The 15,521-nt window shown below is 41.8% G+C and overlaps 1 protein-coding gene across 1 annotated transcript in view; it reads left to right on the forward strand.

Annotated features, from left to right (window-relative positions):
- The first annotated feature begins 14,492 nt into the window (after positions 1-14,492).
- LOC117957161 (protein app1-like) overlaps positions 14,493-15,521 on the forward strand; it is a 1,321-nt gene continuing 292 nt past the window's right edge. Inside the window, exons 1-3 of the mRNA XM_034892758.1 lie at positions 14,493-14,622; positions 14,706-14,764; positions 14,857-15,512. Coding sequence (XP_034748649.1) covers positions 14,600-14,622; positions 14,706-14,764; positions 14,857-15,512 — 738 coding nt within the window. The 5' untranslated portion in view covers positions 14,493-14,599. The remainder of the gene's footprint in view (positions 14,623-14,705; positions 14,765-14,856; positions 15,513-15,521) is intronic.

The following is a 15,521-nucleotide window of genomic DNA, read 5'->3' on the forward strand; positions in this document are numbered from 1 at the left end:
GGCCAGCCGCGGGTTACTGGTGTCGGTTGGCGGAACCCAGAGAAGAAAGATTATTCCCTGTATGTCATTACTTCCGCTTTCCCTCATTAAAGTGTGGATTAGGACCTGGGCCTTTTCTGTCTTTTTATGAGTCAGGCTATTTGAAAAATATATGGTCCGTTTGCTATATGGCTGTGCAAGATTGTCTCAGCAGGAATGCAATGAAAACAGAGGCACCCTACAAACACATCCAGGCGTCCTCCATTACTCCCAGTGTAGAGAGGCTTGTTAAAAACACAAAAAATTCTCCAATTACAGTGTTCTTTCAGACTGTTGCACACATCTGATTAAAGATCACGTCTTTATTTCAACTTTGCTTGCTATGTCTTGCATTCCCACAAGCCATTTGTTATACCGCTGAGGTTTTCTTTCAAGGAAGCGGTTTTAAAAACAGCTTTATGTTGATGTATGTACACCATGTGGTTTCTGCTATTGCAAAAAGAAAAATACAAATTGAATTGTTTTTTTTCTTTTTTCTCAGTGTTGAGAATGTTCCTCTGGAGTACAGCGGGCTTTTCATTTCATAGAGCTCCTGTCTCCGGGAACATCTTGGCGCTATTACACAGCTTTAATGGCCATGATAGGGAATATGCCTTAAAAGTGAACACCACATCTGTGAGGAATTGAACATGTTAAAAACAGACCACAACAATCAGCAGCATGACGACAGAGACAAAGTGACATCCCCCCCCATCCCACCCCACCAGCATGCTATGACAAATACAGCTGTCTCCCTCTCAACTGTGACACACGTCATCATTTACGTTTCCCATCACACACACAGACATCTGATACTGTCTGCTTTCCATTTGGTTCACCACTTTTCAAAGCAAACCAGGCATATGGGACTCAAACAAAGTCTAGCATCCCTTATCTTCCCTTTCTGTCTTTTAACAATAAACTTAGTTGCAGTGGTGGAATGTAACCAAGTACTGTACAAAAGGGAGGGACTATATTGAGTCTGGTCTTTTCATGTCACTTTCTACTTCTACTCCGCTACATTTCAGAGGGAAATATTGGTCTTTTTACTCCACTACATTCATCTGACCTGGACTCAGGACTGTGCACCAGGCCCCCCCCTTTTTTTTCTCTGCACTACCTATACTTTATACTTTATACTTTATATTTTATATTTTTATATTTCATGTCAACACTGTGAAGGGGTTGCTTCAATCTCCTTGCACAGGTACTGCACTTTTGTATAATGACAATTCAAGGCATTCTATTCTGTTCTAGTTACTTTACAGATTAACATTTTTTGCACGCAAAACAGTTTATAAAATGTGATGTTTTACTGTAAATTAAACTACCCAAAAATGAAATGGCCAACAAGTCCAGCTGAAATGATGAGACCATTGATCACTTAGTTGACAGAACTGTTTGGATTGTTTCCAGTTTCTAAAATGGGATTTTTCTGCATTGAGTCCTTTATATTTGTTGAATACTTTATGTGCATTTTCCTGACAATACTTACAGATTTTTACTTAAGTAACATTTTCAATGCAGGACTTTGACTCGTAACAGTACTTGGACCAAGGTAAAAGATCTGAATACTTCTTCCACCGCTGCTAATTTGTGACGTGAGCTTCGTGTATGCCTATCCATCATGTCAGTGAAGGTGTAGACTAAACCACAGAAGTGGTTCCAGCGGGGTAGTACCCATTGTTCTGCTGCTCACTTGATCAATGGGACTAATTGGGTTTGCCAGAGGATGCAGGCGAGGAGGAGCTGGTACAGCTGGCCCAACTGCCCATTAAAGCCAACTGGACCCCCCATTTATCACCCATTAAAGCCAACTGGACCCCCATTTATCACTTTCCTAAAGACTGGAGCTAATACACAGAGCACACAGTGCACACACACCTGAATCCTGGTATTCGTTAAAACTGTATTCAGATACTCTCTCTTCTTCCTGACATCACTATTTAAAGTCATACATTTAGCTAAAGCAGCTCCTTACTTTACTTTGGCAAAATTGTAATCATTAAAAAATATAAAAATGTATGTTTTTTTGTTTGTTTTCTTGCATTGACAGCATGTATTAGTGTTCTCCAGGTAGTGCAGCACATGTTAAGTAGCTGAGTAATTGGATAATTACAATATCTGTGTGGGTAATGAATTCATTACAGTATAGCACTTACGTGGAAGAAGTTTTTAGATCCTTTACTAAAGTAAAAGTACTAAAACCCCACTGTAAAAATACTCTGTCACAAGTAAAAGTCATGCATTGAAAGTGTTACTTAAGTATCATAAGGAAATGTACTTTAAAATATTAAAATACTCGATGCAGAAAAATTCTCGTATTTTAGAAACTGGAAAGGATCTAAACAGTTCTGTCAACTAAGTGTTTAACGGTGTAATCTTTCAGATGGACTTGTAGGCCGTTATATTGTTGGGTATATATGACAAAACATTGTATTTTATAAACTACATTAAGTAACTTAAGCTGTCAGGTTAAAGTAGTGAAGTAAAGCTCCAATATTTCTCTACTAAATGTAGTGGAGTAGAAGTAGAATCTGGCAGTACACGTAAAGTACAAGTACATCAAATCTGTACTTATGTACAGTAATTGAGTAAATGTACATTACATTCCACTACTGCTCGTCCCATCCGTGAGATAATAAGAATGCCTACATATCTGTACATCGTTTAGGTGACTAAACATAACAGTAAGCATGGTTGGTCCACATAGAGCAAAGGAAATGAGTCTGTTACCCTATCTCACAAAAAATCTATGCATTTTCTGTAGGGATGTGATCTCCCAGTCGACTAGTCGATTTATTGGTCGATACGTTCAGGTTCGACCAAAATTCTGATTGGTCGATTTTCTGCCTTGTTATTTCATCAGGTGGAAGCATAGACGGTTACGGTTTATGGGTGGAAAGCACCAATTGCTAATGGGGGGGTTTTCAGAGCATCCCTGCTTCACAGGTAACAGTCTGTCTTCAGAACACCCCCCTTGTTTTCTCTTCTGTTGGATTAGCCCGACCCACTGGGGACAGATTGAAGAAAGAACTAGAAAGCCTTGGTTAAGTGGTTTGCTGAATATTTATTAAATTGTGAGTGTTTAATTTACAGTCAGTCCTCCACTACCATGTCGAAGACATCGGCAGTGTGGCAGCCTTTTACAAAAACAGATAACGGGAAAAAGTCGGGTGCAAAGTTTGCAAGTAACAGTTTGTATTGCAGCTGGACTACAAACATGGCGTATCACCTAAAAACGGTAACCGTACGTACACACCGCCACCGACTTGAGCTTCAAAAAAGCTCTAGCCGCCCCGCCAAGGACGCTTGTCAAAAAGTAGAGGGAAGCGTTGGCCGCTCTGACGTAGCGGCGTTCTCTGTCCAACCGAGAAAAGCACACGCCGCTACGGCCAATACACGGACACTAGAAACCTTTTTATAAATTACATACTGACAGAAGTTGTATTGTTAATTGGTCACAGCGGGGTCTGTTAGCAGTTAGCTTGCTCGGTAGCCGCTGAGCCGTAGCGGCGTGCAGGCAGAGCGAGTAGCCGCCAGACTAAGCTAGTTACCCGTGCAGGATTCAATGAGAGCGGACCATTAGAGACGATGTGACCGGCAGGTAACGTTAACTGGCTCCTATGTACAGACAACATTACATCATAAACAATAAGTAACCCAGCAACGTCGATTATGAGCTTGTCCTCAGATGGAATGTTTTGGTAGGAACGAAAGTTTACATCGTATGTTTTTCCGGAGGTCTATATTCCGATTGGCGGCTGGCGTCAGCCGCTGCTTGCCGCTGAACCGCGTCATAGCTCATTACCATAAAGTTGAAAAATTTCAACTTTCAAATTGACGCTCAACACGCTCAAAACGCCCAAAACGCATAGCCGACAGATTTGCCGCTTCTTGCAGCTGTGAGAAGCCGGCTTCCATTGAAAATGAATGACTTCCGGTATCTTAAGACGCTCAAGTCGGTGGCGGTGTGAACGTACAGTAAGCTAACCTGTCTGCGATAGGTTGCCCTGTCTGTTTGGAGTAGGCTATTTGAACAAATCAGAATTGGCATATTTCATAGTCTAATAATCGTTTTATAACTACAGGCGCACCCTCCCACAACGACGGTAGCGTCCCCCAGACCCCGCAAACCCCCCCGGACCCCACCCCAGACCCCGCTGGATGTTAAGCCTCTACCATCAAACGCAAAAATAACATCACGGAAGGAATTGTTGACTTTATTGCTCAGGATATGAGGCCCATTGCTGTTGTGGAGGGCTGAGGTTTTAAGAACTTGTTAATATACAGGGCCAGCACGAGTAAGAGTAAAAGCTTTAAACTAATAGTCTGTTCGTGTCTCCGTGTCTCCGTACGAGGACGCAGAGAGCTGATGCAGCGCTGTCAGAGCCGACAGACGAGTGGCATTTTAGTGCAAAATAATTAGGTCAAAAATGATTTAATATACTGCAAATAGCCTATAAGGACAAGTACTGCGGGACAGTACAATCATTTGATCTTGCATTTTATTCTGCCCATCCACGCCCTTCCGCACCCCTCAGTCGATTTTTAGTCGAAAATTTCACAATTACAGTCGACCAAGACTTTCTTTGGTTGATTACAGCCCTAATTTTCTGTCATTTCTTACTACATGATATACAAATCTCTATGCTTAAGTACATGAGACCCTAACTAAACTGGTTTTGTTAATGGCGTTTTTCCACTGCATGGTACCTCCTTGACTCGCCTTTTTTGTTTTTGCCATATGAAAAAAGGGCCTGGTTTATGCCAACAGGTACTTTTTTAGTATCACCTCCGTTGAGGTTCCAAGCGAGCTGAGGCAATACCAAAAGGCACAAGGCAGTACTAATCTGCGAAGGAAAAAGGAGGACGGGGCACTGCGGTCAAGTTGAGCAGGTACCATGTGATGGAAAAACGCCATGAGAGAAGCCCTTCTTTGGTTTTGCTGGTGAAAACAAACCAGCTGTAACGCAGCTAAACAGACCGAAGACAGACCGCTGGACTCTGCAAGGTACAACCCCGAGATTACATGCTACCGAGGGGTTGTTGAGGAGGAGGTTTCAACTCCATAGGTTGGGTTCTTCTATCAACATGAACGTGCAACATAAAACTCGTCTTACCAGCTGCCCTCTTAGGTGAAAAGAGAGTGACTGAGAGGGAGTGGTGACCAGGTGGACTCCATCAGGTGATTAGGGGTGACACGTGGAAAGGAAGTGAGCTACAGGTAGTGAGCTAGGTGAGGAAAGCAAATGCCAAAAGATAAAAATAGGGATCTTTACCGGTACAGCCTCTGAGCGTTAACACTGAGAACCCATTAGCGCTAGCTTCATTGCAAAACATTCAGGTTGCCCAGTCAAAACTTTAACTTGCTTATCCAGTGCCAGACGCATGAGTAAAATCATCATATTTAAGTTGATGCTCTGCTTGTTCAACAGTTGTTTGATAAATGAAACACATCCATAGAGGATTTGAATTGCTATTTTTTGGTGGAACATTTGGATCCCGCAAAAGAACAATGTCATGTAAAATATTAAGCAAAGTTCATTAAATACAGCAATGCAAGCTATTTAAATTAGTTGGACACATGGTTAAACCTCATTGTCTCCTACCAGTGTATCGTTGTGTACTCTGTCAATGCTTCCCACCAATTGGTCCTAAACCGACCCAGTGTGAGAGGAGAGAACCAAACAGGCCTGCTTTGTTGCACGATCCAATTTTTTGGTATAAAACTTATATTCAGAGTGTAGCTTGCTAGCTTGTAGGCTGTTGTTGTTTCCTAAAGGAATTTCGAGAACAGCAACACACAGAGAGCAGAAGGCCTGATGTCAGGCTTTATCCTGGAAATGTATTTCAGTTGATCCAGACTACAGAAGCCCACAAAGCTTTGCACGTACCAACAGCCTTAAAGCGTAACTCTCGCCAAAATGCAACCTAGGGTGTTTTTGTGAGTGTACCCGAGTCAAACTTTAGTTTAACCACATAATTAGGACAGAAACGCCTTTTAACATATATCATATTTTTGATTTTTGGTCAAATGGCCTTTTGAATGGGAGTGCTAGGATTCACTGCTATGATAGCATCCAAATCACAATTTTTAAAACACAAAGAAGGCTCGACACAACATGAGTCTTTGCTCCAAGTTTCACCAGTGGCTCTACACATGAACTCTGCGTTGTTGGTGTACACAGAGTTTACTAAAAAGAAAGGTTTTAACAACTCACTGTAGATGTTGGTGTATCCGCTCGCTGCCATCTCGCCAGTCAAAATAAGTCGATCTCCGAATACAGAACGGACTCCATAGGAGGAAATGTCATTCCTATATGAGTTTCCTTTTTAAACTACAAGGTCAATATTGTTTTTCACTAATGACAAAACAATGACTTGTCCGTGCATTTAAATGGAACTAAGCTTTAGGAGCTTTACTCTACCCCCTGTTATGATGCATCCGGAGATGGACTCATTTTTCACTGATTTCAGTACCGCTTGGGTATAGTTGCCAGAGAGTTTGTACAACATGAATGTGTTCACATGTCACAATGGGATTCTTTATGCTCTTGAAATTTAAACAAAAACCTCCTGGTGCTGAACCGCTATGGTTCCCTTAGACCAGCGGAAAATGGGAAACAAATGTTCTGTCTCGTGTAAAACCCTCAACCGCAACAATGCAGCTTCCCTCTGAAGTCTTCACGACTGTTTCTCCATTGATCTCCAAATTGACTACAACAGTAAAAGGAGCGACAGCACGGCTCTGCCAGCCTCTGGCAGGCTTTATGCCCCCCCCCATCCTGACTCCCACGACTTCCCCTCCTCCGGGCCTCGGAGCAGAGAGTGTCCTGAAACCTTGTTGTGGGCACCGCTGTCCTCCAGCTGGCCACGAGTCGGCCTCTCCATCCATGTGGCTTGTCACAAGTTTTGTTTTTTTGTTGCTGTGGTTGTTTATAGGAGAATAAGGTTAGGGAGTTTTCAATTAGAGAGACATATTTCCCGGTGCCCCATCCGGCCTTCTTTTCTCACACTGGGAACGAGCCCCTCCAGCTGCTGAAATTTATACAAAAGGTACCCCTTTTCTGCTTTAGGTTCTTGCAAAGATCCTCAAGGGAGAACAGCAAAGTAGAAAGATGCATTGTTCTGATGGCAACAAAACATAATCAAGCCCTCATATTGATTAGGCATACGAGAAGGATAACCCCCACTATGATTCATTTAAGAGTCTCTCCTCTGGTCCTTTCAGAGAAAAGGAATAAGGCCAGTGTTGCTGGTTGATTATAAATGGCTTTGACCCGTTTTAAAGGACAAGATACTCAAAACTCCTGCACTACTTCATCCCCTGCCTAATGCATCAATGCGTTGGGTTGGAATTCAGCAGATGGCCGTGAAGAAACACATTTTCCCCATAATTATTTTGATTATTAGTGGAACCCCAGCCCACCGGGTCGAGGAGTAAACCTCCACACAGGACAGCAACGCTACCAACTGAACCATCTGGCCACCCTTTCCAAATGTTTTTGAGCCAAATCAAATGTTTATGGTCACGATTCATCTGGTAGCTTCAAACTCTTCATATAAGCATTTCAGGAAACGTCAATGGAGCAATTAAATGGGAAAAATCACTTCCAGAACCAGAGCTGTTCAAAAAGTGGGCGGTCACTGTTGTGCTTGTTTCAAAAGACACAAGTCAAAATGTGTAAACCCCAATGGTTCATATTTACTTGGTTTATTGCTGGTTGTGATCGTTTTCTCCTTGTTAGTCAAGTTACAGTAGAAGACATTTCATGAGAATATTAAAGCTGCAGTAATCAATATTTCAATGCAAACTACCAGCCAACTTCCCCTTAGTTATACAGACATTTTAACGTCTTTCAGCTTGTTGTTTTGGTCCAGTCTCACTGCGGAAGCAGAGAGCAAAGGGCTTCTAATAAACTCCCTGTACGCTACATTCCCAGCACCAAACAGGCAGACAGTCAGTTAGGGGGCTTTAACATCAGGGACAAGGTCCCAGAACCGAGTACAGTAGGTTTGATTAGCGCGCTGTATATTGTACCCAAGCACGGTCGGTCACTTCACTGTCGGCTTCAACCTGCAGTTGGAGCGCCAGCAGCAGGCCGTGCCGAGCTATGACAACTTATATATGTATCTGTGGCCATCTCTCCTATCATTGAGATCGGGACACCAACATCACAAAATAAGAGAAGTCAAAAGGAGTAAGAAACATGAGCAACGCTTCTACTTTGATTTACCATACTGTACTCACTTTTAGTTTTCCCTCCAGATAAAGTGGTTTTGATAATCTGGCTACACTGTTTTTGCCGTAGTGATGTATTCATGTTTCCTGACCTCAGCAGTTACTTTGGTGAGAACTGTGTTCATAACCAATAGGAAACCCTTTGTGGACCAAGTACGGACTGTGGACCAGTTTCTGGAGAGGTGCCAGTTCACCTCCTGGGCACTGCTGAGCCCCCCTTGAGCATTGCACCAAACCCCCAACTGCTCGGGGTGTCTTTAATGGGCGGCCCCCTCACTCTGACACTCTTTATGTATTCGGGCCTGAGTGTAATGTGTGATATAGCAACAGAGTGTGACAGAGGAACAGCGTGTTCCCTGTGGATTTATAAAGTATCTATTCTTCTTCATCTTATCATGACCAAAATTACAACAATACCTGATATTATGCAAACTTTAGCCGGAGAACATTTAGTTGTAAACTGCAGAACAAAGAGTGCAGCCTCTCTGATGATGGATCCTCGAGCTATTGGTGGAATGTGTTGGGTGTGAACTCTCCATAGGTAGTTTGACCTCTCGCCTTCTTGGAGGGCGGAGACTTAAGCTCATTATTATTACCTTTCGTTATTTCAAATGCTGGACCAGATGCCGGAGCGGGAGGGAGCCCAGGGCACCCAACAGGGATCTGAGGCACCTGATTGGTCAGGGTGAGAGGAATGGTTTGAAGGCCAAAGGGTATTTTCTTCCGGAGAGTAGACACCATCTGCTGACTGTCTCTCTCTGATTTCACAGCATCTTGATACAGTAAGGACTTTGAGGAGATGATGCTGCTGAATTTAGAAGAGGACACACTCCTAAAGGGTAGTACAAGTCCAACAGCACGGCTTGTTATATCTTTCCACATGTCACAAAATAATAAATCTGGAATAAATCTTGAATGAATCTCTCACCATCATGTCTGGGAAACCTGTAATTAAATGTTTTAGTTATGTATTGTAAAAAAATAGTTTTCCTTGAAGTGTATATGAAACTCACAGCTTCCTTTTCCTGAATAGATGGGGTGCAGTAGGTCATTCTTTGGGAACTGCCCTAATAAAAGACTGTGGGGAACTTTCCAGCAAACAATTTTCATATTGATTAAAGATTCTTTTACACTCACAGATGCTATAATCACTATTTTTATATGAACAACTATGTGTAAAGGGAAACTTGTTGCTCATAGTGATTAACTAACAAACAATTAACGCTGATGCTCCCCTCAGCTTTAATGAGCTTTTCAGCATCTTTCAGCTCATTATTTTGAATTTTCTCAGCATGACATTTACTGTTTGGTTCTCGCTCACCAAACTTATCGGGGTGTTGTTTCGAGACACAGCTGGCAGATGTTTTTTGTGAAATAGCTCGTTATCCTGTCTCCCCCCACTTTACAGTCAATCTTCAGCTGTACTAATAAATACAATGAAAAAGCCCCCAAAGCATCTAACTATAAACCGAGGACCCTCTGTTTGTGTCCGTTGGCTTTCAAATATCTTGAGAACCGATCTTCGAATCTACTTTACACTCGGGTTCCTGGGTGCCCAATGAACTTGGCATTTGGAATTTGGAGCAGTTTGGACAGCATTGGATATTGGATATCAATAAACTGTGAATAAAAGTTAACAAGCGCACAATAAAGGTTGAGGAAAATAAACAAACGCCTGCATAATGCTGGCTTTGCTCCTTCCGTGTCTACCTTCACAATAAAAGTCCAGCTTGACTCAGAGCATTTGTTAAGAAGTAGTAACATTTCTCAGCTTGTCTCTCTGATTACTTAAGATCCAAACATCTGATGAGTAAAATCCTTCATCCGGTTAAAATACATGGTTAAAAAAATGACAATCATAAAAATGTGACTTAAAACTACTAAATAAAAAGTTAATTTATGACAGCTTCTAGCAGACAATCACAAAGCTGAGGCATTTGCAAAGGGTACATGACAGGTGACGGACCGTGTCCTTCATAAAAATGTCCCCACGCCCTGCATAGCAGATAAATAAGATGACGATGCTGCCTTAGCACTCTCGCGAGTCACATCCCTTATGTGGCTACAAATATATCCCACCATGCAGGAAGCTCATGGAACCTGACAGTGTAACCTTTACAGGAGAGAGGCTCCTCAAATGAGCGAGTCTTCCTCTAGTCCACATGTCAGGGGTCTGTGCAGAGCCAACAGTGAATGCCTATTGTTAGAGCGGCACTCTGGAGGTCAACATTTAGGCAGAAAATTTGCACTTGTGAGACACGATGCAGGCAGATTTAGAATTTTAACGAGACAGATCATCCACAAGGAGAGAATATTATCGCCTACTTTGATAAATAGCTCTCTTTTGTTTGGAGCCCCGGAGGTGACATGGGGGGGGGGGGGGGGGGGGGGGGGGGGGGGGGGGGGGGGGGGGGGGGGGATGTACTGGGGACAAACACTTTTGCGAGATCGTGACTTTGTTTTGCGAGATTTCAACTTTGATTTGCGAGATATCGAGTTTTATTTGCAAGATCTCGCAAATCCAACAAACAATAAGGCTAACCTAGCTAGCTAGTAGCAAGACATGATTACATCTCCTTGGTTATCTAAATACATCCAGTGTTTATTTTGATAAGCATTACTAATTAATACATGCCAAAGTGAAGTGTTATAATGAACATTGCTAGTTTGTGTTGTCGTAGCAACATGCTTGTTTGTGAGCTTCTTTCTCGTGTCTCTTACAAGAATAGCTAGCTAGCTAGTTCATTCTCTTAATACATCCATAATATATAGCTAACTATGTGTAACTATTTTATTGTATAAAATATTCAATAATGCTATTTGTTGTGCTTTCGTTGTTCCTGATTGTTTACATGCTTATCAAAATAAACAATGAATTTATTTAGACAACCAAGGAGATGTAATCATGTTGCGCTACTAGCTAGCTAGGTTAGCCTTATTTTTTTGTTGGATTTGCAAGATCTCGCAATTAAAAATTGATATCTGGCAAAACAAAGTCAAGATCTTGCAAAAGGGTTTGTCCCCAGTTCATGACATTACTCAGACATATTACGGGTACATTTTTTTAAAGGCCTGTGTTTTGCACTATGATACCATTGCACCAAGTAACGCATGGGGTTTCTATGAGGGTGCTCTGTCTAGCAGCCAGAGGTGCAGAGAGGAAGTTCAGTTAGGGGTGCAGCGGGTTCATATGGCATCTGCCATGTCCCAAAAATTAAACTGTAATATGGAGAGTTTAGTAAGAACGTATTTTATAGAGTATTATTAGCTGGATAGCACCATGCTTTTGAATTAATTGTGTTAAATACAAGTTTTAAACTGTGTTTTACCACTAACCCGCCATTTGTTAAAACTACCCCTAACCCCCTACACGTTGTAACATTCCACCCCTCGTGGTAGGACCTAAAAAACAAACTTCGGGTGCACATTTGTAGCAGAGCTATGAATGTTGCCTGTAAAACAATAAGCAGTAAAACTCGAATGGTTTTAGAAATATTTAGCTAAAACCCAAAAGTATTACTTTGTGCCCAGCGCTCCCCTATGTCATATCTCTGTGTTCCTGTGTATGTATGTTGTGTATACACTATTGGACACCTTCATTTTCTTTGAGATGAATAAAGTCTCTCTATCTCTATTGCTATTTATCTCTCAGGAATCTTTTTGCTGATTCCAATGGAGGACTTTCACTTGATTTGACTTCTTGCTCGTATGCATGTCAATAAGCGCAATGGAAAGAATTCAGAAAGGAGGAAACTGTTCGTGAAAGAAAAATCCTCTGTGCTATTTCCTCTGACAGGAAATTGTGTCTTTTGATCTAAGCCACCATACTCATCTGGTCATCGCATGCGAGGTGTCACTCCTTCCAAGGGCCGAGAGGAGGAAATTTGCTATCGCCGCTGTGGCGCATACAGGATGCCCGTGTGAATATTGAATACTCAAGCGCCTAAAAGACGCAAAAATAAGATTGTGCATTTTCAATAAATCTGGCTTTAAAAAGTGCACCCCACGAAGGCATATAGAGTACTTGGGAAAAGTAGGACAGAGTGACGGATTCACTTGTCAGGCGCTTGCATCACGCTTCCTTTAAGCTGCAAGGGAGTGTCACTAATGAAAACTATTGACCAAGCACAGTCTGGGATGAAGATTCACACCTGCCAGACTACCAGGGAGTGTGTCCTCAGTGTGTGTGTCACTTACACTGACAGTGCAAGGGGTCATTTTCATGTGGAGCGTCCCACATGGTCACAGATCAGTCAAACAGACACAGGGAGCTGATTATATCACACTCGAGAAGGAAGTCAGGCATTTTGCTTATCATTTCTTCCCAGTTACATTTGAGAAACAGAATTCAAATGCAAATGGATGCATGATGTGGAGCAGTGGTGGCCAAAATATTTAGATTCTTCACAAAACATACTAATTCCACACTGTAAAAATACTCTGATACAAGTACAAGTCATGCATTGAAATTATTACCTAAGTAAAAGTATGTAAGTATCATCAGGATAATGTGCTTAAAGCATTAAAAGTAAAAGTTCTCAATGCAGAAATATCACATTTTAGAACCGGAAATGGTTCTAACAGTTGTGTGTTGGGTAGTTTTAGTCATAATTAAACATTGTATTTTAGGAACTATGCATTTTGTGTGCAATAACCCTAATGTCTAAACTAGTAACTAGTAACTAAAGCTGTCAGATGAATGTAGTGGAGTAAAAAGGACAATATTTCTCTTTGAAATGTAGTGGATTACAACTAGAAAGTGGCATGAAAAGTAAAATTTGAGGTACAAGTACCTCAAATTTGTATTTAAGCACAGTCCTGGAGCAAATGTACAGAGTTACATTCCACCATTGATGTGGAGACTGTGGTGTTGGCATGTGATTTATATTCTACAACCAGAAGGTGGAAGCATGCTGATCTTGTTGCGTTGTTTGTCACAGTTAGGGTCGAGCGCATCATTACTGCAGTGTGCCGCCTGGGTCTATTCAGCGTCAAGGGGGTGCAGGAGCCATCATTAATAATGTTAACAAGGCCATCATGGCCGACATGATCTTTCTCAAGGTTAGGCCTGATGCAGCGAGGAGAAATCTCAGTGTAACAAAGCAGTCAGAAGCTGTTAACTGTTACTATATGTGTGGGAGAAAAGCTCGTTCAAAATAAAAAAGAGCAAAATAAAGATTACAGCCTACAGTTCCTTGCAGTGGTGGAAGAAGTACTCATATACTTTACTTAAACAAAAGTAGTAATACCACTCTGTAAAAATACTCATGTACTTATGTAATTATCATCAGGAAAATGTAAAGTACTTGAAAGTACAAGTACTCAATGCAGAAAAATCCTCACATTTTAAAAACCCAATTGTTACCACTGGACTTGTAGGCCGTTATATTGTTTATTATGAATTAACCCTTGTGTAGTCTTCCCGTTAAAATTGAAAATCAACAATTTTGCGATTTGACGCTTTTTATCAACTTTTTCTTCAAAAGTTTTTCTTATGTTTTATGACAATTTTTTTCAACACCCACTACCTTTTATTCAATGTTTTTCGCTTTTTTGACGTTTAACACTACGTAACACTTACTTATCAACTTTAGTTTTACATTTATTTTTGGAATTTATGGTCAATAAACCACATTCATCGCAAATTATACCTAATGTTTGAGTCAGAAAATCAGAAATTATTTAGACTAAAATTAAAGGAATTGAGGTTGATGGATGATCCCAGACTTGAATATGTCAACTTTTACTCAATACTATTTCAAAACCACTTCAATTTCCTTTTTCAAACGTTATAAAACTGAATAAAACACCCCAAAATTTCCCTTCAAAATTACCCCAAAGAGAGTTGTTTGGAATCAATCGCGTTATTTTGGGTGTTTAAAATTGGATTGTTAAAACGAACATTGATATAGGAAAACGGTTCAATTTGACTCGAGAACAACATGAGGATTAAACTACCAAAATAATTACATGCTACATGTGTTTTGTAAGCAAACATCATAATTTGTAAGAGGACTTGGGGTAAAAAGTACAAAACTTCACTTCTGAAATGGAGTGGAGTGGAAGTAGAAAGTAGCATGAAAAGAAAAGACTCAAGTAAAGTACAATTACCTCAAAGGGGGCATGAATTAAGCCAAATCAACAGCACTCTTTTTTTCAGTCCGCCTGAAAGCACAGCAGCATCACGCACCTGTAGACAATCAGCTCGTTAGGCAGAGATTGGATGCAGGCTGCAATAAATGCTACCTGTGTGCTGTAGTTACCTGCAGAGCAAGTCGCTTTAGGACAGTTTGGGTACTGTAGCTGTGACCAGGCTGCACGCTTTAGCACACAGAAATGGCTTGTGGAGTTCATTTGGGGTGAGTGGTTGCATCTATTCTTGGGGCATGTTGACTTGCTGTTACCTGTCCCATTTCTTCTGACCCTGATGTGGTTTTGGCAGGTTGTTGCTGATTTGCTTAGTTCAAGCAAAGCATGTACTGTGTTTGTGGGCTACACAAGGTGAGTAGGAAACCAATGTGTCAATCCATTTAGTGCGCTACCCTTGTTTGCTAGCTGTGGGTTTGTACTGTTCTTCTTTCTTTCTTTTGCAGATCACAGACAGCACAGCGATGTTGGCTTGGTGCAACAGGACAGTGGAGTTAGTAGCAGCTATCCCCAGAATCAACTCAGACAGGCTTTTCCTTTTCCACGCTCAGCCCAGAGCAGCAGCCGTAACGCAGGGCATTTAGTTAGCAGTGATTCTAGCAAGGGAATTTCTGGAAGTGGCTACATACAGCCTAGAAGTGGCCATGCTGCCATCAAGTATCTGTCCAGCAGTGATGCGTCTCTTCAGAATCCTTCTCGGGAGGGCAAAGCCAACTTGGTGTCCCGGCCTTCAAAAGCACAGGCGGCTCCATTTGCTCCCAAGTCTTCCAGCCTGTTTGACACTGACCTCACACCCCACAGAAGTCCTATCAGGACGAAAACCTCATCCAGTGTCGTAGCAAAAAGAGTGTCTCAACGTCCTGGCTCTAAACCCTTGAAACGTTTCTCAACTCGCAAAAACAAAGGTGAAATGTCCAAACACAGTATGAAGACACCTGAAAGTCAGCAATATGCCCCAACCAACACCTACACCATCCCAGATCAGTTTGGTGGCTTTTCTATTAAACGGCTGAAAGACCTTGACTTGGCCCCACAGAGCTACGAGCCTCCCCAGCGCCAGGCTATCCCCCAGGTCCAGAGCTACGAGCCTCCCCAGCGCCAGGCTATCCCC

Source organism: Etheostoma cragini, chromosome 14 (assembly GCF_013103735.1).
Source record: "Etheostoma cragini isolate CJK2018 chromosome 14, CSU_Ecrag_1.0, whole genome shotgun sequence".
Classification (NCBI taxonomy): Eukaryota; Metazoa; Chordata; class Actinopteri; order Perciformes; family Percidae; genus Etheostoma; species Etheostoma cragini.